Below are 20363 nucleotides of genomic sequence, written 5' to 3'. Positions count from 1 at the left end.
GCAGCACCTATCAGGCACAAATCAAACAAATATCAGGGGAATAATGGCTGGAACAAGGTTCAAGAGACAGGCAAGCTATCAACGGCAAACATCAGAGAACACGGTGTGGTGCAAATTGGGCCGGGATTGGGCTGTTAACGGCTGAGTCAATATTATGCACAGATCCGGTACATATCAGGTAGATCTCAGAGCAGGTGACAGGCAGGCTATCAGGCTATGGGCAAACTGTGTGCACGAATCGGGTAAATATCATGCAAATATCAGGCGAATAGCGATTGCGGTAGAAGATATAAGTGAGAGTTAAGTTTGGCAATAAGCAGTCATCCGGGAATAGCATATACACTTAAACAGTAATAATGATGCGAGCATGCAACAGACTTCAGGCTACTAGACAGATCAATTGGGTGCTGACTACAGTGTCTGATTAATAATGGAGGCGGTCGCAGGAGTCCGGATGTAGCTGTAAGCTGCAAGGGATATCAGTTAGTCCAACGTAGCAGAGAGGAGGTATTACCGTTATACAGTGGGATTGTTCCAAGTGTTCAGCAATGGCATTGCTGTTGTACACATGTGTATTGAAGTCATGTACCAAACGCGGCTATGCAGTGGCAGTGTGGTCTGGAATCAGGGACCAGAAGCGGCAAGTAGTGAGGAGGTTTGAGGCCAAAGGCCGTACTTAGGCAGGGTTGGCGGAAAGTTAACAGTGAGTAGGTTTGGTTTACCTTGAATGCACAGTTGTGAGAGGCAGTGGTCTCTGGCAATACCGGCGCGCAGCAGTGATTTAACAGAGGAGAGGGGCATAAAGTACTCGAGCCACTCGACACTCTCGGCCAGGTTCAGCCAGAAGCCTTTTTGGGAGCCTTTGTTGGGGGGCCGGCTAAAGCCTGCTAGTGCCCTGCGATTGGCTATGTAGCCAGTGACCGGGTGACTGCCCAATCGGAGGCAGGAACTTCTGGTGCTCAGGATGTGTGCCGGTATCAGACAACGAACGGCCATCTAAAAGTTGCAAACCTTGTGGTTTGTATCAGCCGGAGATAAAATAAATATTACAGATAGTTGCCCACTGGGCACGGGGGCTAATTTCACAGTTGCGGCCGAGTATCAGGGCAAATATGATCAAATTATTTAGTTGCACGGCGAGGTGCAGCAGCTCGGGATCGAGCGCTGCTAATTAAGCCCACGGGCTTACCTTTGATCTACAGGTGCTTGGGTGAGGAGGGTAGGCTGCTCCTGCAGCCCAGGGGTGTGAGGAGCTCCTGCTCGGACTCACAGCGGTGTAAGAAGCGCCCTGAGAGGAAGCCAGGACACCGACAGAAGTCCCACAGGACCTCTGGAGCCCAGGGCTAGTTGGGTGTTAGGCTTCCACAGATGTGCGAGTCTCTGTGGTCGTGAAAGAGCAGCTGGAGCTGCGTAGAAGAAAGAAAGAAGAGAGGATGCCGTCCATGTCGCCATCTAGCGAAGCAGAAAGGAAGAAGCCAGGCCGCCGGAGAGGAACATCGAGGACCAGTGCGTGCAGGGAGGTGGCACTCGAAACCGGGGCGTTCCTGGGGGCTACGCATAAATACCGAAATACCAAACTGAACGAAAACTTGAAGCCATGCTAAATTACGCATATTGAATACCGTACTGAATAAAAACTTGAAATCGGGCATATTGAATACCAAACTGCATGAAACCTTTGCGGGCAAAGCTATGAACTGATGAAAGTGAAAAGGGAAAGTGTCCCTTTGAAAACAATCTACGAAATAAGAGCGCAGGTATACAAGAGCATAACAGAAATGTGGGGAATATAAGAGACCACCACAGATTGAACGTAATGAATTGATACAGTGCGGCAAGGAAGACTGGCATGAGAGGTGTGACACGTTATGGCAAAGCCAAGAGGCTAACCAGGGGAAGCCAGGAGAGTAAGAATCTTCATATGAAGCGAAGAATCTGACAAGGAGAGCTAAGCGAATGTCAATCTGTGCACGGGGCAAATACAGAAGAACATGTGTAGGCTGAAGAGCCTAGGGTTCCTGGTTGCACCACCTGTGGTGGGTGGACCGTGTGGTCTAACAACTGCGCTTAGACCAGGGAGCCCTAAAATTGTGAAAGCTGGAGACATTGTGAAACAAATCAAGAAGGAGCACTATAAGTGAACTATTGAGGCCATCCAGGAGGGGCCTTGGGGGGTTAGGTTGACCTAGAGTTGTGTTGAACATTGAGAGACTGAAACAAGTACAAGTTGCTACGTTTGAAGTCTTGGGGAAGGGAACCCTGAGACTTGATGAACTGTGAATGTTGTCATGAGGATGGAGCCTGAAGACCCTTTTTCTTTTGAACTGTATTGCCTTGAACTTGGAGAAGGGAACTTCAAGGATTTGTGTAACTTTCTTGCACTTGGTGAAGGGGTGCTGAAAAGGATGCTAAGAGCTGGAAGAAGCTCACAACATTGTTTTGATCACCGTTTCTTTGAGTATTGACATCCCTACACATTGTTTAGCTTTACTTGTGAGGGCAAGGATAGGTTTTGGACACAGACAGACCTTTAAGTTGTACTCTTTGACTCAGACTTTCCTTAGGTTATTTCAGGTAGGGAAATCGCAACTTTGCACAGGGCAAGTTAGGACTTCAACCATCCGAATATTTGATTTAATAAGCCATTTTATTTTGAACTTTAAGTCTGTTGTCTGTGTCTTGCTTCATGATGCCTTCACAATATGTAGTTGAGTAGATTCGACTGTCGGTAGATTAATACGAAAGTGTCATACAGTGGCGTCCTTAACAGGTCATCTGTACTGCACAGCTCAGTGAGTTGAGCACTTTCTGGGGTCTCTATTTGAGCTCTGCAGCTCCCAAGTGATCGCCAGCCCGTCACACGTCTGAGGTGGTTACATTAAGATGCGTAATAGTAGAACTGGCAAATCAAGAGTTAGTAAACCACAAAAGCCTGGTAGCATTTGATTATTAGCCACATCACTGATTTTTGTATTTTAGCTTCAACCTTACATGTTTTCTGAAAAATCTTCCTAAAACAGTTTTTGCTGTAAAGTTTTTGCAGAGGAATTTTAGAATATTGGCAGAGCGTTATGCTGTCAAATGTGTTAAATTTGAGATTGCAGCACTAAGGGCAAGGACTGCTGTAAGAGGAACATTCCAAGTGAAAGGATATTATTAATAATTCAATAGAAGTGTGGCGGCAGTACCAAATGCCCCAGAAATATTGTCTCACGTTTTGTAATGCATTATAAAGAAAATATTTAGTTCCTATTTCGTTCCTATATTCCGTAGCACAAATGGAACCCAATTGTATGTGAAGCACAAATGGAACCCAATTGTACTTAAGTGACCTGTCCATGGTCTCAGTGTTGAGATTTAAACGCTGCCCTAAATTTGATGTTCATTAATAGTGAATCTGTTTTTTTTGGCCTAGATCGCTTGGCCCTGAAAACTTGTTGCTGAAAGGAGCTACCTTAAAAAATACCAAGAAGGTTTATGGTAAGTATTGTATATGTTTTGCGGGGAAATGTGTAACTCACTAAAGATATTATTTTATAACTCATTCCTGAGGGCACAGCAGAGAAGCAGGGTTCAGTTGATAGTAGTTTACAATGCATTAAGGCCTTGATTTTAAATAGCTAATTGAAGCACTATTCTAGTTGGCACCAGCCCCCCCTGTCTGTTGTCTAAATAAGATCGAGATTGTGCCTCTTTTAGTTGATGAGCCTCTAGGGTGGGTTAGATGAACTGCTTTTGCCAGGGAGATACTTTGGATCACCTGCTGGACTATGTTGGCATGCATCAGCCCGCAGGGCACCAGACAAAAGTGCTAGCGGCAGCCCCCTCACCTTCCTGCCTTGCGCAATGAGAAAATCGCCAGGAGTTCTTATGGTATAGTAGGGTATTAAAACAATAATTCTACTCCACTGCCAGCCCGCATTGGCGCTCAGCTGGTGGAGTGAAGGGCAGGGAAGTAAGAATAAAGAGGGTTGGCAGATATGAACGGATCCATGCACTCTCTCTAAGTTTGATCCAGCATGTCGCAAAAGGAGTGTGCTGCCTACTCTTTCCAAACTCTCAATCAGCTACAAAGGGGGGCTATTAATACATTCTGTACTGCACATGCACTCCCTGACACAATGTGCTTTCTATGATGAACAGGAGTTGCAATCTATACTGGAATGGAAACCAAAATGGCTTTGAACTATCAAGGGAAGTCTCAAAAGCGCTCTGCAGTAGAAAAGTAAGTCCATTTTATGTTTAATCAATGTTAATTTTGATTTTCAAAACAATTCCCATGTGAAATGCCCTTCTACAGATTCAAATTTAGTTTTATACACGTGTTTATTTAGTTCACAGTGACAAACTTCAAAACCTTGAATGACTTTCGTGTCTGGATTTACATATAAATAGTCATAAGACTTTTATCCTTATTGCTTTATAAATAGAAAATCTGCTTTTATATTGTGCTTGCCAGAACAGTTTCTGCCAATTTTGAAGTGCTTTATTTAGCACATACTCTTTCTGAAACATGTAATGCTGCTTAGTTAATAGCTCTCGAGAAGAAGAAGGGCTTAGTTGGTCCGCTAGGATTCCAACTAGTAGTTTAAATACAGATCTCACCATTGAGCAGTTACTTCACTGAGTTTGTTTATGCCCCTTGTTTTTCAGAAGGTATTTCTTTCTGACAATTAAAAAAAAAAGCACATTTTGGACTACTTTTATTTTTAAACAAGTTTTTGCCATCTTCATATTCTACTTTATGGTGGGAGGGGTTCATTTCAGCCACTAGCCTTGCTGTATCTTTACCTTCATTTTTCCTGTGTTATGCCCCCCTTTTTGTCTTCATCTTTCTTTTTTCTTATGCCTCTCTCATCCCTTTTAAACCTAACAATAACCCTAATTATTCCTATTGTCATTGAGATATTTCCCATTAAATGTATGACCTACTGTTTTTTTCTACTGTTGCATGTATCATTTGTCATAACTGTATGTGTCAGGGACATTGCTCTATAATCATGAAATAAATAAGTATGCTGGGTGACCTATAAATGTCATGGAAAGGGAAGTTAAATATGGAGAAGCCTGATTTCACTTTGCACATGAAGGAATCGGAAGTTAAAAGAATCACACTACCAATTCCTTAGGGCACCTCTCCAACACCCTCGGAAACTGGTTAACCAAACCATCAGGGTTTTACAAATGTGGCACATGCAGCATTTACAAACAGTCATACAAGATCACAAGTTATGAGACGTACACTTACAAACAGATCACATTCTGGGTTTTTCAGTTGCAGATCTACATTTGTTCTATATTGCGTTGTCAGTGTCTGTAAGAAATATCATCTGGGCAGCACAAAGTGTGAGCTAAGAATCAGAATTTGAGAACTTCTGTATGCCATCAGAACTAAGAATATGCATTATCCACTGGCAAACCACTGACATTCTGAACATTCATGTACGGACATTGAAGAGATTATGTTCTTAGGCATTCAAGAATTCACACGAGAATCGAGATGTGACAATCGAGAAACTGATATGAGACAAAAGGAAGCCAGATTGATTTTTGGATTAAAAACAATCCATCATGGTCTCAACACAGATAGTGAATTATATGTATTTGTCAATGAGTGTTCAACTTGCATAAGCGAATACCCTTCTCATTCACTGCCATCTGTCGAAAGTCTATTTTTCCTTGGAAATCATTCACCATTGGCTCTAACAAGGATTACAAACCATATGTACTTATCCTATGTGACAGGGGTGAAATGTAAAAACCTCTTTAACTGTAAAAAAATGTAATTATGTGAATAGGAGTGGAAGACTACAATATCTGTTACAATTGTGATCTTTTCCATGTAAGCAAGTGCACAGATGCCTCAGGGCATGGTGCGCTATACAAGCAACAAAATAAATCAAATAATGATTTCGAATGTTAGAATATTTTATTGAACGATCAATGTACAGACTCGCTATGTTTTCCATATTTGTGTATCATGTCAAAGAATATTGATCTTGAAATATTTATACTGCACACATTCCGCTGTGGGCCTTGTCGAGCACAACCTACCAACTCACCCACCGTTCAATTCCACACTATCAAGCCAAACGGCACTACTAAATATGGCACTTATGTACACCATGACATTCTATTTTGTCATTAAGTATTGATAAATACAATACACAAGGCTATCTTGGTCAATTTTAGCCATCATATAGACAACTCAGCGAATGTGGATATTTTGGAGAGGAGCACTTAGTAACTGGTAGTTTGATTCTTGTAACCCAGCGATTGGTTGACATTAGGGCAGCATCTCCTCAGTTTCAATTGCGACTCCCGCTCATATATTTTCCCAAGTGTTTTGGCTCGGGCCTATAGCTTCTTTCCCAGTTCGTCCGAATCATAAATTGCGCCTGTAAACAATAACCTAGGAACTGTATTTTAAGGCTACCTGTAAAGCAGAGGGTTCAATTTTGAAAATGCATTGTACTTTGAGAGTGAGAGGCCATCAGAAATAATGAAAGCTAGAGAAATAAACCGATCCTCACAGCATCTCCATATTATTCAAGATGTCATAACTTTACTAGATTGTCATTCCCTTGAGGGGACTACTTGAAAAAAGCAATGTGCCTCAACACACGCCACACACTTTCTAAGAAATCTTAGGACAAGGAGCTTATAAAACTGCATCCATACTCTCAGGACAATGTGACGTTTGTAATTTTATATTAATTTAAAATGTTTTTGATGCACACAATTAAGCAGTAAAATCTGCTGAAGTATATAGAAACACAATTTATTGGCCCGACCTTCAGGCTGCTAAAACCCATGCGATGGGTGCAGGAGTCATGCTTGTCATTCAGAGGTAATGTTTGCCCATTAAACACAAAACAATGTGCAAATTCCCCAAGTGAATACCAAACATGAATTTAAAATCAATTAATTGACATTTGTTTTGGTTGAGAAAACATCAAACTACAAACTTGGGGTGTCTATGATCCATAGTAAATATCATCAATTATGCAAAAGGATATGGCATAAAAGGGTTACCTTTTAAACATCTTCAAGAGTCCAGCATCCTCTCTTTGTTCGTTGATTCTTGCATCAATAAGAATGTTGTCATGAGTCTTCGTTTTTTAATTAAACACTTTTGAAAATTGATATGGCTAAGTTCCTATTGATATTGCCAAGGCCTTAATTTCATCCTATATGAACACCTCATTTATGTCCCTATAAGTGGCAAAACCTGGGACTGAAGCTGAGAGCTTCTGCACTCTTGAAGGGTGAAATGTTCTACTATTTGCAGACAACCGGCCTTCTCTCCTCCCCACAGTTCACCCCCATAACTAGCAATAGAGAAAACTTTAGCATTGTAAACGTTAAGTGTAAAAGCCATCCCAAGTTGTCTACCAGACAAAGGACATTAAACACCAGTATGGGAAGAGCATTTGTTTTCCATTACAGTGCCTAAAGCAAAAACAGGATGGAGGAGCCGAGAGAACCAGACAAGAAGCAACTTGAACGTAAGCGCAGGTAGAGATAATGAGCACACAGGCAACAGATGTGAGTGCAGACGTCAGGGAAGCCAACAGATAGATTGTTAGGCAACACCAGAGCTTCTTGCCGGGAAGGCTGGGATCCTGATTGGCAACGAGGCTCGGTGCATTCTGCGCAGATGCTTATAATATTATGCACAACTGATTTTGCAAGCAATGCTGGTCTCCAGAAAATGCAATCTGGTAAAGTAGGGTTTCAAGTTAAATGCTTGCCTAAAGCTTCCAGCCCCAAAGGTTTGAATCCTGCCAGTGACTAATCTGCCTTGCATCATTCTAAGTTTGGTAAATTGGGTAATAATACCTATTATGGCACTTAAAAGCAGATCTATCTGAGGAAGAAGCAGTATATAAAAATGTGATATTATGTACATGGGATATTTATAAAGTACAGAATTATGGTCAATGGTAATTTGCGCCATGGAATGCATTTTGGGTATTTCTTTGAGTCTCGCTAGTGTGTCTGTGGAACTCCGTCAACATCTCTAATTTGACCATAAGCGAACAGCGAATAATAAGATGCCTACACTCCCATAGTGTTACAAGTGCTGCACTTGAGTTTGGGGTAACAATGGAAAGTTATTTCAATTTAAGGCATTTAAAGTCTTATGTAGCATAATAAGAGAGAACCACCCCAGTCATCTCAGTTTAGTAAGGGATATACGGAAATTGCAAATCCTTGAATGTTCTACTATTTCAAGTTTCATTTCCTTTTGTAAAGCGCTGCTCTGTATTTTGATACTTCTTGCCCATACACTGCTAACAGGGCGTGGTTGGGCAAAACTGAGCATTCGCATGCCCTAGGTTGAGCCTGATGTAATAGACGCACTGCACTGCCTTATATACTTGTGTGCGTGCCAATCAGCACTCACTCTACTCCACCTCGATAATCATGGCAGCAGATCATTGTGCCTTCCTGAAGCATGACTGTGGCTTAGCTCAGACCACGGCTCATGTACACCCACGACCTTGCATACACTGCATAATACCATACTGTCAACGCCAAAACCCCAAGGTTCTAAGTTGGTTACTTTAGTGGTCTGAGGTGATCGAAGCTGCTGGTCTCTGGGCCCTTGAGGGAAGTGCAATATTGATGTCATTCCTTCTGGGTAGCATTTTATCTGGACCAAAGGATCCCTACCAAGCTCCTGGAGGAGTATTGCCTCATGTCCTGCTTAGTGCTTTATTAGTTTTAATTATTGTTTTTATTCATTTTTAGCATAAGTAAATTAATTGCAGAAATGATCCAGAATGTAGAGAAAATCTGCTTCCCACAGCAGTTGTAGAGAAGGAATTACAAAATATAATGTTGGTGCAGAGAGGCCAGCCTTGAAGGAATAATTGTGAACATTGTGCAAGGACAGAGGATGGATGAAACGAATGCAGAGATTGATTTGTCATGCCAAGTGCATGTGCAAGTGGAGTTTTCTCCCCATTGAGCCTTCTTATTCCTTTTTGATGAGCTTATAGTCTTCCAAAATGGCACCACTTTGTAACTGTTTGATATACCCATTCACAGATCCATCAACTGTGGTGAGGCTGAGCATTGACACAAGTGACAAATGACTGATGTGGTTCAACAACTCCCTTTATTTACTGTTTTAAGGGAAAGAGCTGGACCACACACTTGCATGACCGAGGGCACAATTTCCAAGCAAAAATTATGTTTCTAAAGTAAATAGTATCAGGAATGGCTGAACACAAATTGAGACTTTTCTCAGCTATCCAACATATTTGCAGATCAGTGTCTAAATCATATATTTCCACAAAGTAAGGTTCAGAAGATGTGACCGACAAAGTCCAAAACCTAATCTTAGCAGGGCCTTTATGCTCCAGGCTAAGTTTAGTCTTTCAAAACAAATGTTTCATGATTCAGACAACAAGAGATCTCAAAATTAATCTCAAATGTCCAGCCCTAAATTAACAAAGCAAAATAAACTTAACCTGTGAAGATTTATTTAGACTTCACTCTTAATCTTACTGCTTACACCAGCTCTCTGACCAGATATCAGATTCCTTGCATCAGGCACTGTCTCTTAGGCTCCTCCATGGCCTCAGGCCTCTGAAGAATATGCACTAGGCTTCTCATAATACTTGTGTAATTCAGGTCTCTCCACGACCCTGACTTTCATTATCTGTCACTGCAGGTCTCCAAGATTTTAGGTTTCATTGGCTTTCACAGTAGGTTGTTCTCAGACCTTGGGTTTCAAAGCATTCATTGTAGGCCTCTCCTGGACCTTGGATCTCACAGCATTCACAATGTCTCTCACGGACCTTGGATTCAAAAGCATTCGCTTCCATGGGTATTTCTTCCTCCCCACTTTCAGGCTGAAGCTATTGAGTCACTTATGTCTCCCTCCTGCCACAAGTCTCTCGGGTAAAGGAGGTGATTCTTCTTCAGACCTCCTCCTCCTAACCACAAGACCATCCACTAGGCCTACTTCTCATCCAGCAGCCTGTCCTTTGATGGGTAGGGCTCTGGCTTAGCCCTCTCCAGATTAAGCGGTGCTGGTTAGCCACGGTGGGAACTACCTTTCCCCAGTAGCGTGATTACCGTGTATTCAGAAAGAGTTTAGAAACATATCAGCATCCTTCTAAACTTCTTCTCCCCCTACTCCTCCTCTTTGATGGTGATTCCTGGGAATTGGTACATGTGTTTGCCCTTTGGAATGGCTCGGGCAGTTGTGGTTTAATCTCAGTGTTTTAGATTGGTTCCTTACTCGTACTTCCCTTAATAGATATTTAAATCTGTGTTAAGCTCTCTTTGCATTCATTGGGAGGTTTCCCCTCAACTTTTTCCTTCTGTATCCACAAATTTGGCTTGCAGCGTTGCCGTCCTCTGGATCCTGCACTTGGTACGCTGCCTTTTCTGTGTACTGGCTGGTGTCCCGCAACGTCTGACTGCAGCTCTATCTGACTGCATGATCGCAGTCGTCCGAACTCTCCTGTTTGTCAGTTTGGAGACTTATCTGTGTCTTGTGTGTGGGCTTTGTGCTCATGTTACGAAGCGCTTTGCTGGTTGGCCTCTGGGATAGTCTTCTAATGCTAACAAAATGCCTTGCAGGGGGAGAGGTTCCTTTTTTATGCTGTGACTTGCTTCTGGATATTGAGACTGTACTACTCAAGTTTGCCTAACATTTATGTTCTGGGATTTGCTCAGAAATCCCTGGCATTATTCCTTTTGGGTTTTGCAGGAATTTGTAACATCTTGGTCGGTGCCATACCGTGTCTTGGTGGGGGTGGGAAGCATGCAGGATCCCACTCCCTCTACCCTGTGTGAGGCACATCAGGTAGCGGCCAGACCACCTCAGTCCCTAACCTCTCGCCCTTCCACCCTCTCTTCCAGGGTGAGGAATATTTGCAACTCGCCACAATGTAGAATTATCATTTTCATTGATGGGGAAGGAACTGCATAAGGTAAGGTGTAGAGCAAGGTGAAATTGAGTTTTTCATAGTAACACATGCAACTAGAGCTAATTTCTTAGCTGATTAAACATATGAAAGAGAAATTGTGAGCAGCTGTACTGCCCTCCAAAGCTCACCAAACAATCTGTCGATATGTGTCGTGTGGCAGAAAGAAAATAACAATGGACACACCTACCAGTTAAGTTATTATGGCTTTCAATGCCACTTGGACCACCAAGGGTAAAGGCTGGCACGTGAGAAGGGTATGCATTAAGCAGAGGATGGCCTACTTGGCACGGATTTTGGATGTAAAATGGGCTGACAATAAACAAAGCATGGTCTTTTTGTAGTGTATGGGTACACGGTGGTTCTGAGGGTAAGACCTAATGTCTGCGGGGTACGTCTGTTTTGATTCTCTTAGCTGCTTTGGGCTTCCTTGGTCAAAATTCCAAGCTGAGTTTTGCGGTTCACTGAACCCGAAGATCTGAGGACAAGGTTTGGATGAGTGAAACTTCTACAGGGCCTAGGAGTGTACCAGCTAGAAAACGAAAAAAAGAAAGCTAAGGTTTAACAGGGTTAGGATGGAGGAGTACGTTAAATCAAATAAAATCAACTAGTTTAAAAAGTACTAATGTCCTTAGGTCAATATCCAGTTCCATATCCTATTCAAATAAGATCCTGGAATTTGCCGCACCTCCTAAATCATCCTTCGGTGCACTCAGTCTATGTAGTTCAATCGCCCCAGCATACTTCTCTCTGTTCCCTTGGCAGATGCCCCAAAAATTAGTTGCTCTTCTGGAATCTGTAGCCAAGTTACATACTCCTTCTGGGGCAAGTCCAGGCAGATTTACCCCCTGTTATCATAGGGGACTCTCTAAATTACTACTGAGGCAAGACGAGGCAGCTACTCCCATCATGGCCTATGGGGCCGGGAAAGCTTTCACTATTTTTTCCACTATTGCCCTTTGGGACTCTTCGAATAGCAAGTACACTGACTCCCCTGCTCCTGGGTACTTTTTCAAGTTGCGCTAATTCTGAAGTTCACCCAGTCGAGGGTTTCCCTCCAGGGTTTTAGCTTGCTCCTCAGGTCCTCATAATGAGCATTTACCTGATATGCTTCATCCTCCTCAGAATCACATAAACTTTCTTCCTCTCAGATCTGATGGTCTTCAGGCTACCAAAAGGATCTAAAATGTTGCCCCCAGCTGGCTTGTCTCTCTACTCATTCTCAGTTTTCACAGGATTAAAGTCCTCGGAAGGCTCCTTGCTCTTCTCTCTCTTAGAAGTCTCATCTCTCTCAATGTTTGAGCTATTTAGCTTAACCACCTCCTCTTCTCTCCTCTTGCTTTTCTCATTTCTAATAATCTGACATGGTACGTCAACCTAGCTCTCACATAGCTGTGCGGTTTGTTCCTCTTTTTGTACTGGTGGGTAGGGGGACGTCTCTAATCAGTTGCGTCTGGTGAATGTTCCAAATGAAAGGGTGTAAATATTCCCCCTAAATATGCCAGAGTGACCGAGCACAGCGAGGGAGACCGAAACAACCAATGGTGGCTCTATGGGACCGCCCCCTGCCTCAGAGAATTTATTTTAAATAATTGCTTAAAATGGTGCTTTTTAATGCATACTTTAAGTGAAAAATTGGGTAAAAAGCCAGAACGTTATCTATTGGCTTTGTAGTGTAACTCATGGAAAAATCCAATAGCTGAATGTTTGTCACAAACAGATCACAAGAGCATTTCCCAACGCACATATATCCCATTATAAAACCATTTACATGCTGACTGCACCACTATATGCCTGTATTCCCATAAAAGAACATACTTGGCGTTTGCTTTGCGCATAAGGCCAGTAATGATACCATAAGAAAACATGTCCATGCGGGCTCAGCCAATAAAAGGCAGTTCCTCCACATAAAAACATAATCCAGTTGGTTTTTGCCATTAAAAATGTCCTGCCACAATATGGACACATGTCCAAACTGGATGCACCAAAATGCCAGTCTGCCACGTAATAACACATCATGCTTGCGTTATGATAGATGGTCCGTAAAAAACGTCCTGCCACAGCAAGAAATGGCTAGACTGGCTGCACCAACATGTCAGTCTAGCCAGTCGTAACACTTATCATGCTTTCTTTATCAAAGATGCTGAGTAAAAAATGATGCCGTCATGGCAACATTTTTTACTGGGCATCTTTGATATTGCCTCAATTCTGCACATTTAGAGGTGCAGTTCCCCAGCTTGTAACGGGTCATGCCAGGCTAGTAAAGCAAAATGTCCCCGGCCTTGTATGGTCCATTGGCCATGCGCGATAGGGAGCTGAAACTGTCAAAGGGAAATTACGTTTACCTTTGACTGGTTAAGCCAGCCCAGGAGCACTGCCATGGCTATAGAAAGCAGTTGGGAGAGCGTGCAGTGTTTACACTGGGCTGGCTCGCCTCCCTCATAATGGGCAAGGGCACTGGCGGGTCGGTGGTGCCCCTTCGCCCATTATGAACCAGCCGCCACTGGCTCTAATTATGCCGATTAAACATACTAATTGGTGGGTCACTTTCCTCATCAGCCCAGGTCTTGGTTTGGGTCTCGAGTCTCCGCCTCCTCCCTAGGTGTACTGGCTTCCCCATGAATATTATCAGGTGTTCTGGGCAGAGCCAGCCTTAGGGGTCAACAGGGGGCGGGGCAAGGATGTGGCACTTTTTATTTTTTTCAGCAGGAGAATGTTGTGAATAGTAGCGCATCAGCACCCTATTGTTATGAAATGTGCTCCACTGGCGCATTTAATAACAAAGGGACACCTGCCGTGCCTTCTGCCACTATGCCAGCTTGGGGGAGCCCTTGAAAGACCCCTCCGAGCTGGCGTGGTGCGGGGCTAATTGCGCCCTTTTGCTATTGACACGCCTTCTGCCGTTACTCCAGCTCAGGGGAGACCTTGAAAGACTCCCATGAGCTGGTGTGGCGGGGGCTAATGGCTGCCTGGGGGGGTGTGGCGCCCCAGGCGGTTGCCCAGCCTGCCCCCTCTAAAGCCGGCTCTGGTTCTGGGTTTGCATCCTTACCTGGTTAAGCATTGCATGTGTGTGTTGACTCTGGGCCCGATGGCTAAAGGGCTGATGTTATCATTTTCGAAGTCAGGTGAAACTATCATAGTGCTCATGCGGATCCACCGGCCCCATTCCCTCTCCTTGAAGACAGATTCTCGTCTGAGACTGCATGTGCAACTCACAAACTGCTTTGCCTGCCTTGCCTCTACTAAGTGTTTGCTCCCTCTGATAAAGGGGTTAACACTCAGCTGTATTCGTATGGCAGTACTTTTGCTCTTGTGGGAGCTGTTTGCTCACTATTGTTAATTGATATGTGGGGTTTCCTGCCTCTGCGGTTTGTAAACTTCTGGCACTCTTAATGTTTACTTCCATACTCTTACCGCGTGTGTTACAGTGTATCCCTGTCCTCTGTTATGGAGGGGCTGGTCATGGACATCGCACCAGCCCCATGGGGTGCTATGGGACACCAGCACCTGGGGAGGCCCAGTGCCTCGAGGGGTTGATGGCTGGGGGCTGGTCATGGACATTGCACCAGCCCCCTGAGGTGCTATGGGGCACCAGCACCTTGGCGGCCCAGTGTCTCGGTGGGGTGGCAGGGCAAGCCTTGCCTGCACATGCAGACCTTGCCTGCCTTGCCGGCAGGGGGGCCCCGTGGCTACCTGGCCTGCAGGCACTGCTTACACAGGGTGGGACTGCAGGCCTTAAGGAGACACAGACTCATGGTATTCCATTTTGGAGTCTGCAGCCGTTCTCCTGCACGTGTCGGCAGGGCTCCTTTTTATTAGCTTGGGCCATGACGCAGTCATGGCCAATCTTAAAAGGGCAATGTGCATGGGAGGGACACATCCCCTTAAAGGATCAACACACATGGGAGGGTTACTACACGACATCCCTCCTTTTTCATAAGGAACAAACAAGTTGGTTACAACATAAATGATTCCCCCCACCCCCCGTTACAGAAAGACATTACTTGGTCTACTTCAGAGTCGTGGGACCAACTTCAAATAGGATATGCCACTAATACACATATGGTCTCAAACACTTATAAACATATGACACATCAACCCATCATCCTCAGGTGACAGTCAAAGTGGACGCACCACCTGTGGATGGTTGGCAGTTGGGACCGCAAGTTACAAAACCCTTTATTAACCTGGGGTACGGAATTGCCACCACTACATGAGGCCCATGGTTAGCCCCTGGTACCGGATGGAGCACCCCTACCAATTGCGGGAGCACAGCTTCACATCACTGTCCTTTACTGAGACCACTTTAAGCATGTAGTTACTATGCAGGTTCACAGGATCAAAACACATGTTTACTGAGTCCTCTTTAAGCAATGGCAGGACTGCAGGAGACCAGTTCACTTTCCACCAGCGTCTGTTCAGGAGTCACGTCCCCTGGTCCAGTTCCACTGATGGTACAGTTCAAAACCGGCAAAGCCGTACCTGGCGGGTGACAGGGGCCACATCGGCATAGTCCCTTGATGTTGTGGGCAGGGCAGCGAGACACAGATCACAGGGCATCCAGGCTGCTCCCCATAACTTTAACGGGGCTCGGGGTGACAGGACATCACTCACCCCCTAGTCGGGAGTGTCTCTTTGCTTCAGGGGCACAGGAGGGCGCACAAGCACTCGTAATGAGCCTGAACCCATTGCTTGCCCGTCGCACTAATCCTTGGTGTTGGGGCCAGGGCTGCATGGTTTGGTTGGTCGGACACAGCTTGTTGATTCGGCTCAGGGGGGCCCGCAAGTATCGCCCTCCAAGCCCACGTTGGCCTGGTCCTTTGATGGCATGGAATGCAGGGTGTCATTAGTGGCAGGCAGTCAGGGTGACTGTAGTGGCTCGGTGTTGGGCCACCTACAGGACAGGCAGGGTGACAGTGGTGTCACAGTGTGCTCACAGGGCAGACACGTTGGCTTCCATGGCAGGGTGTTCCTGATGGTGCTGTGCAGACGTAGCCTGGTGTTACAGGTACGCAATGGGAGTCATTCTCTCGGAGTACCTGGCAGTGCAGAGCACTTCCTATCCTGTGCTTGAGGGTCTTCACCTTGTCCAGGCCTGCACGTGCAGCATCCCAGTGTGGCCATTGTTGGTGCTGCTGCAAACTCTGCTGCGTTGATGCGTGGCTACTTCGGTGCGCAGATTACTTCTCATACATGGAGCACTTTATTATTCGCCATGGAGGGCTGCCATTAGAAGGACAGCAGTTGCCCCCTCTCCTTTTCAAACCTCCCGGGAGTACAGGGGGGGCTGCTTACCCCTGTGTAGATACACGGCCCCAGACAAACAGAGCTGCTTTCCACAGCAGGGCACTTCAGTTCTGATATTGGAGTTGTCCATAGTGCACTGCTCCAGACTCGAGCACGCCACCTTTTCCATTGTCGGGCCGGGATCTGCAAAGGGGTCATTTTCTTTGCTAAGAGTTCAGACACTGGAGCATTTCTAACACTCACCGCCACGCGCCCCAGGCTTTTCCCGAGGGCCACCTGCTCCATTTACATTAGCTCCGGCATGGAGCATGAGTAATTTCAACGCTGCCCCCTGGACCGGGATTTTCTGAGGGCTCTCCGCTTTGTTTGCATCAGCTCCGGTAGGGAGCATGCATTTATTTGTTTCCACTGCTCCTACTGGAGCACAGTAGCATTCACCGCCGGGCCCGGGATTTTCCCTGAGGCTCCTTCGGCGGCGTAGCACCACTCGGAAAGGTGCCACCGCTCGTCTGGGGTCTGGTAGCCCGATCCTGGTGTGGATGCTGCCTTCTTTATTTGTGTGCTCCGACCCAAGCACCGCAGCAGCGCTGCCAACCAGAGCACTTCTATTTCACTGCCGCAGGCCCCGGGCTCATGCTGGGGCTCCGGCGGCACCGCCACGCGGGACGGTGTTGCTGCCTGCCTGCGGGGGGACCCACCTCCTATTTTTCGCTCCTGGTTGGAGCACTTCATTTAATTCACCGCCGGGCACAGGATCTCAGTGGGGGGCCCCAGCGGGTCTTCTTTCAGCTATGGCGTATGCGCCGGGGGCCGCAGGTGCTACATGGGTGCTTCCGTTCGCTGGTAGCGGGTGGCGCAGGCCGGATTTTTTGGCTTACTGCACAAAAACCCAGACTCATTTAAAAGTGGAAAAGGTCGCTTTAATGTGACAGGCCAAAGCTTACAATTAAACGCTTACCTGGCTCCATGGCCTTGCAGACTAACGAAATATTTAAACAACCAATTAACTAATTACACATTTTCATTTCCCCCAACAATTAAATAATTAAATAAAGCCATTTCCTCCCTAACTGTCCCTTGGACCCTACCATCTCCTTACCCCTTTTCCAGGGCGTCCCGCTTTCTCCCTGGGGCCATGCCCCTCCAGGCTCAATACCTGTTCCCCCGGGGTGGCCCGCTTGTGCAAACAGCACCACCCCATCCTTTCCCGTGTCATTCCCCCATTGTGCTTCCCTCCCCCCACATCAAAAGGGGCCATGCCCCCGGAGCCCAGACCCCCTTCAATACCCCTCAGATTCCCCTCTACACCAATCTCCCCCTTCCTATGACCTGCAGCCAGTCTGACCTGCCACATCAGCAACAGAAATTTTACATCACAACTTCACTAATGCCCCGACCTGTCACACAAAACTACCAGCCAATCGCCCCTTAACCAACACCAAAAACCCCTTAACAACTTGCCCTGGGATGTAAAAAAAAACCCGTCCACACCACCATACGATGGTCCTCCCCCCTTTTAATAAACCAGATCCCAGACCTAAACCAAAATGAAGGGGTGGGAGGGCGGGACAATCGCCAAGTCCAACCGTCGCCTGCCTCCCGAACCTTCCCCGGCCCCTTAAATACCCCGGAGAGGCGCTCTGCCCCCACAGCCACTCGCTGGCCGTGTACAGCGCCAAAAACTTCCCGGGGGGGAAACGCTTTGCGTTCCCCGCAGGGCCCCCCTTTTGGTTTACTGCACAAAAACCCAGACTCATTTAAAAGTGGAAAAGGTCGCTTTAATGTGACAGGCCAAAGCTTACAATTAAACGCTTACCTGGCTCCATGGCCTTACAGACTAACGAAATATTTAAACAACCAATTAACTAACTAATTACACATTTTCATTTCCCCCAACAATTAAATAAATAAATAAAGCCATTTCCTCCCTAACTGTCCCTTGGACCCTACCATCTCCTTACCCCTTTTCCAGGCGTTTCGCTTTCTCCCTGGGGCCATGCCCCTCCAGGCTTGTTAAGACGGATTTCTGAACTCTGTCCTGGCGGCGCAGAAGTTCAGAAGGCCAACCTAATTACTTGGAACAGGGTAACCTCTGGACAAGCCAGACCAATCAGGGTAGCGATCGCGGCGGTCAAGACTAGGTCTCAAGAGGGTTGAGGGTGACTGAAAGCCCGCAATGAGCACACAAAGCAAGGACACTTACAAACTACTCCAAACAGGTGTTATATTAAAAATATATACACATTTATTCCCAGGCCTTTGCAATAATGACCGTAGCGAGAAATCACAATAAAACTCTAGTAAACCAACACATACCAAACCAATACAACATATATACAAATACAAACGAGTCTAAAGCGTTAGATGCACGAAATGTGTAGTCCACCTAGAAGGGCAGGAAAACAGGCAGTGCAAAATAATGATTAGACCCAGTCCGCCTTCAGAGGCACCTAACTAAAAGGAAGTCCAAGCCCTACGAAGAGTGGAGCCTTGTGCTCAAAAGTACCTGCACCCGCGGTGCCAATGGGCAAAAAGGGGAGTCTCTTCGAGGGAATCAGGCAGTTCAGTTTGGTGCACAAATGAAGAAGAACAGAGTTCCGCGACTCAAGCGCAGCCTCCACTGTGGGCAGAAGCAGAGCGCGAGTACGGAAAGGCGTGCTGTTTTGACACAGCAGGGAAAAGCTATGGGCTCCTGCAGGAGGGCGACCAGTTCCTAGCTATGCTACTCACCGGTACCCGATGCAAGCAGACCCAGGCTTCTCTGCGTCAGTTTCAGTGCTGGCAGGTTCAGGAGAGCAGGGGACGTCTCGTCGTCGTGTAGCTTCTGCAGCAGCAGAGTTGAGTTAAAGATGTCCCAAACGAAGTGAACCCGCACAGTTTGTTACCACAGCAGGGCAACGGAGCGGCCGTGTGTATCTCAGCCAAATGTACACTACTCACTTCAGACCTGGGAACGCCAAGTGTACGAATTGTGTGAGAGTGACAAGGACTAGAAATACAACACAACCTGGCGGCGGTTACAGAGCAAGACTCCTGGGTAGGCTGGTCAGTCTGCTGGATGGCCCAGAGACACTTCCGAAGGCTTACTAACAGGAGATGGTGAAGATGCCGAGAATAGCTGTTCCCGCTATTCCAAGGGTCGAAGTACCAGTACAGGCCTTCTGGTTCGATCAGAGGTAGAAAGGGTTTCACAAAGCGACAGCAGTGCAGAGGAGCAGTCCTTCAGCGGGTCACCAGCGATTCCTCGGTCCAGCCTCGTGGTTGCAGGATACTTGGCTCCTGTATTCCTTCGTTCGTGAGAACTCAGGAGATCGACATGGTAGTGGCGTTTCCAGCCCCCTCTTATCCACGGTTCCCTTCGCGCCAAAACAGAGGGGACCCAATGGGAGATCCGCTCATCAACACTCACACCATACGTGGACCTATCACGGACCACGGTGGTCCCAGGCATTCACACCACCCTAGACTCTCTGGCACCCAGGATGTGTATTGGGACCAGACAGCCCAGCCCACATCCTGGAGGCACACACAAGGCCTGTAGAAGCCTGCTAAAGCATCCGTGTTTTGCGGGAAAGTACATGTCCGAATAAGGAAGGCCCCGGGTCGGCTCGACCTGGGGAAGGTGAAGGGAGCAAGACGATCAGCGGACAGGACAAAGGAGCCTCGTGGTCTGGCCATTTTGGGAGCCAGGCCACCATTTTGGGCTAAGCGCGATAAACGCGCTTAAAACGCCAAAAGGAGCTCAAAACACAAGAAACGATCGCTGCCACCATTTCCGTCTGTGATTCACTTGCACCGATCAGTTACAATCCAAAAAGAGTATCTAGGGCCTGTAGAAGGCTAGAGACCCAAGAGAGCAGCAGTAACTTAGCTTACAGTGCCCTCTTGTTTCATGTTGCACGAAAGCCGCAACATGATAAAGAAACTACGGAAAACAGCGTTTCCCGGTACTGACTGTCTTAAGGGCATGTCAGTTTCCCCGTAAGAATAAAGCGAAAGCCCAGAGGAGTGCGGCAGAAGGCTGCACTTCTCTGGCAAAGTCTAGGTCATGGTGAAAACAACAGCAAAAAGTTTAGGGGTTGCCACATGGAAGGAAAATTACCCACAATTACGAAATCTTTCCTAACAAGGCTCAATACCTGTTCCCCCGGGGTGGCCCGCTTGTGC

General features: G+C 46.3%; 1 protein-coding gene across 3 annotated transcripts in view; it reads left to right on the top strand.

Moving 5' to 3' along the window:
- ATP11C (ATPase phospholipid transporting 11C) overlaps positions 1-20363 on the top strand; it is a 1508462-nt gene that overhangs the window by 631033 nt on the left and 857066 nt on the right. For all 3 annotated transcript variants that reach the window (XM_069612799.1, XM_069612797.1, XM_069612798.1), the window contains exons 9-10: positions 3416-3480; positions 4144-4225. In XM_069612799.1, the coding sequence (XP_069468900.1) occupies positions 3416-3480; positions 4144-4225 (147 nt within the window). The remainder of the gene's footprint in view (positions 1-3415; positions 3481-4143; positions 4226-20363) is intronic.

The sequence above is a fragment of the Ambystoma mexicanum genome, chromosome 5p (assembly GCF_040938575.1).
Source record: "Ambystoma mexicanum isolate Mex_15411 chromosome 5p, UKY_AmexF1_1, whole genome shotgun sequence".
NCBI lineage: Eukaryota > Metazoa > Chordata > Amphibia > Caudata > Ambystomatidae > Ambystoma > Ambystoma mexicanum.
The sequence above is the reverse complement of the archived record's forward strand: the minus strand, read 5'-3'. Positions and strand labels throughout refer to the sequence as shown.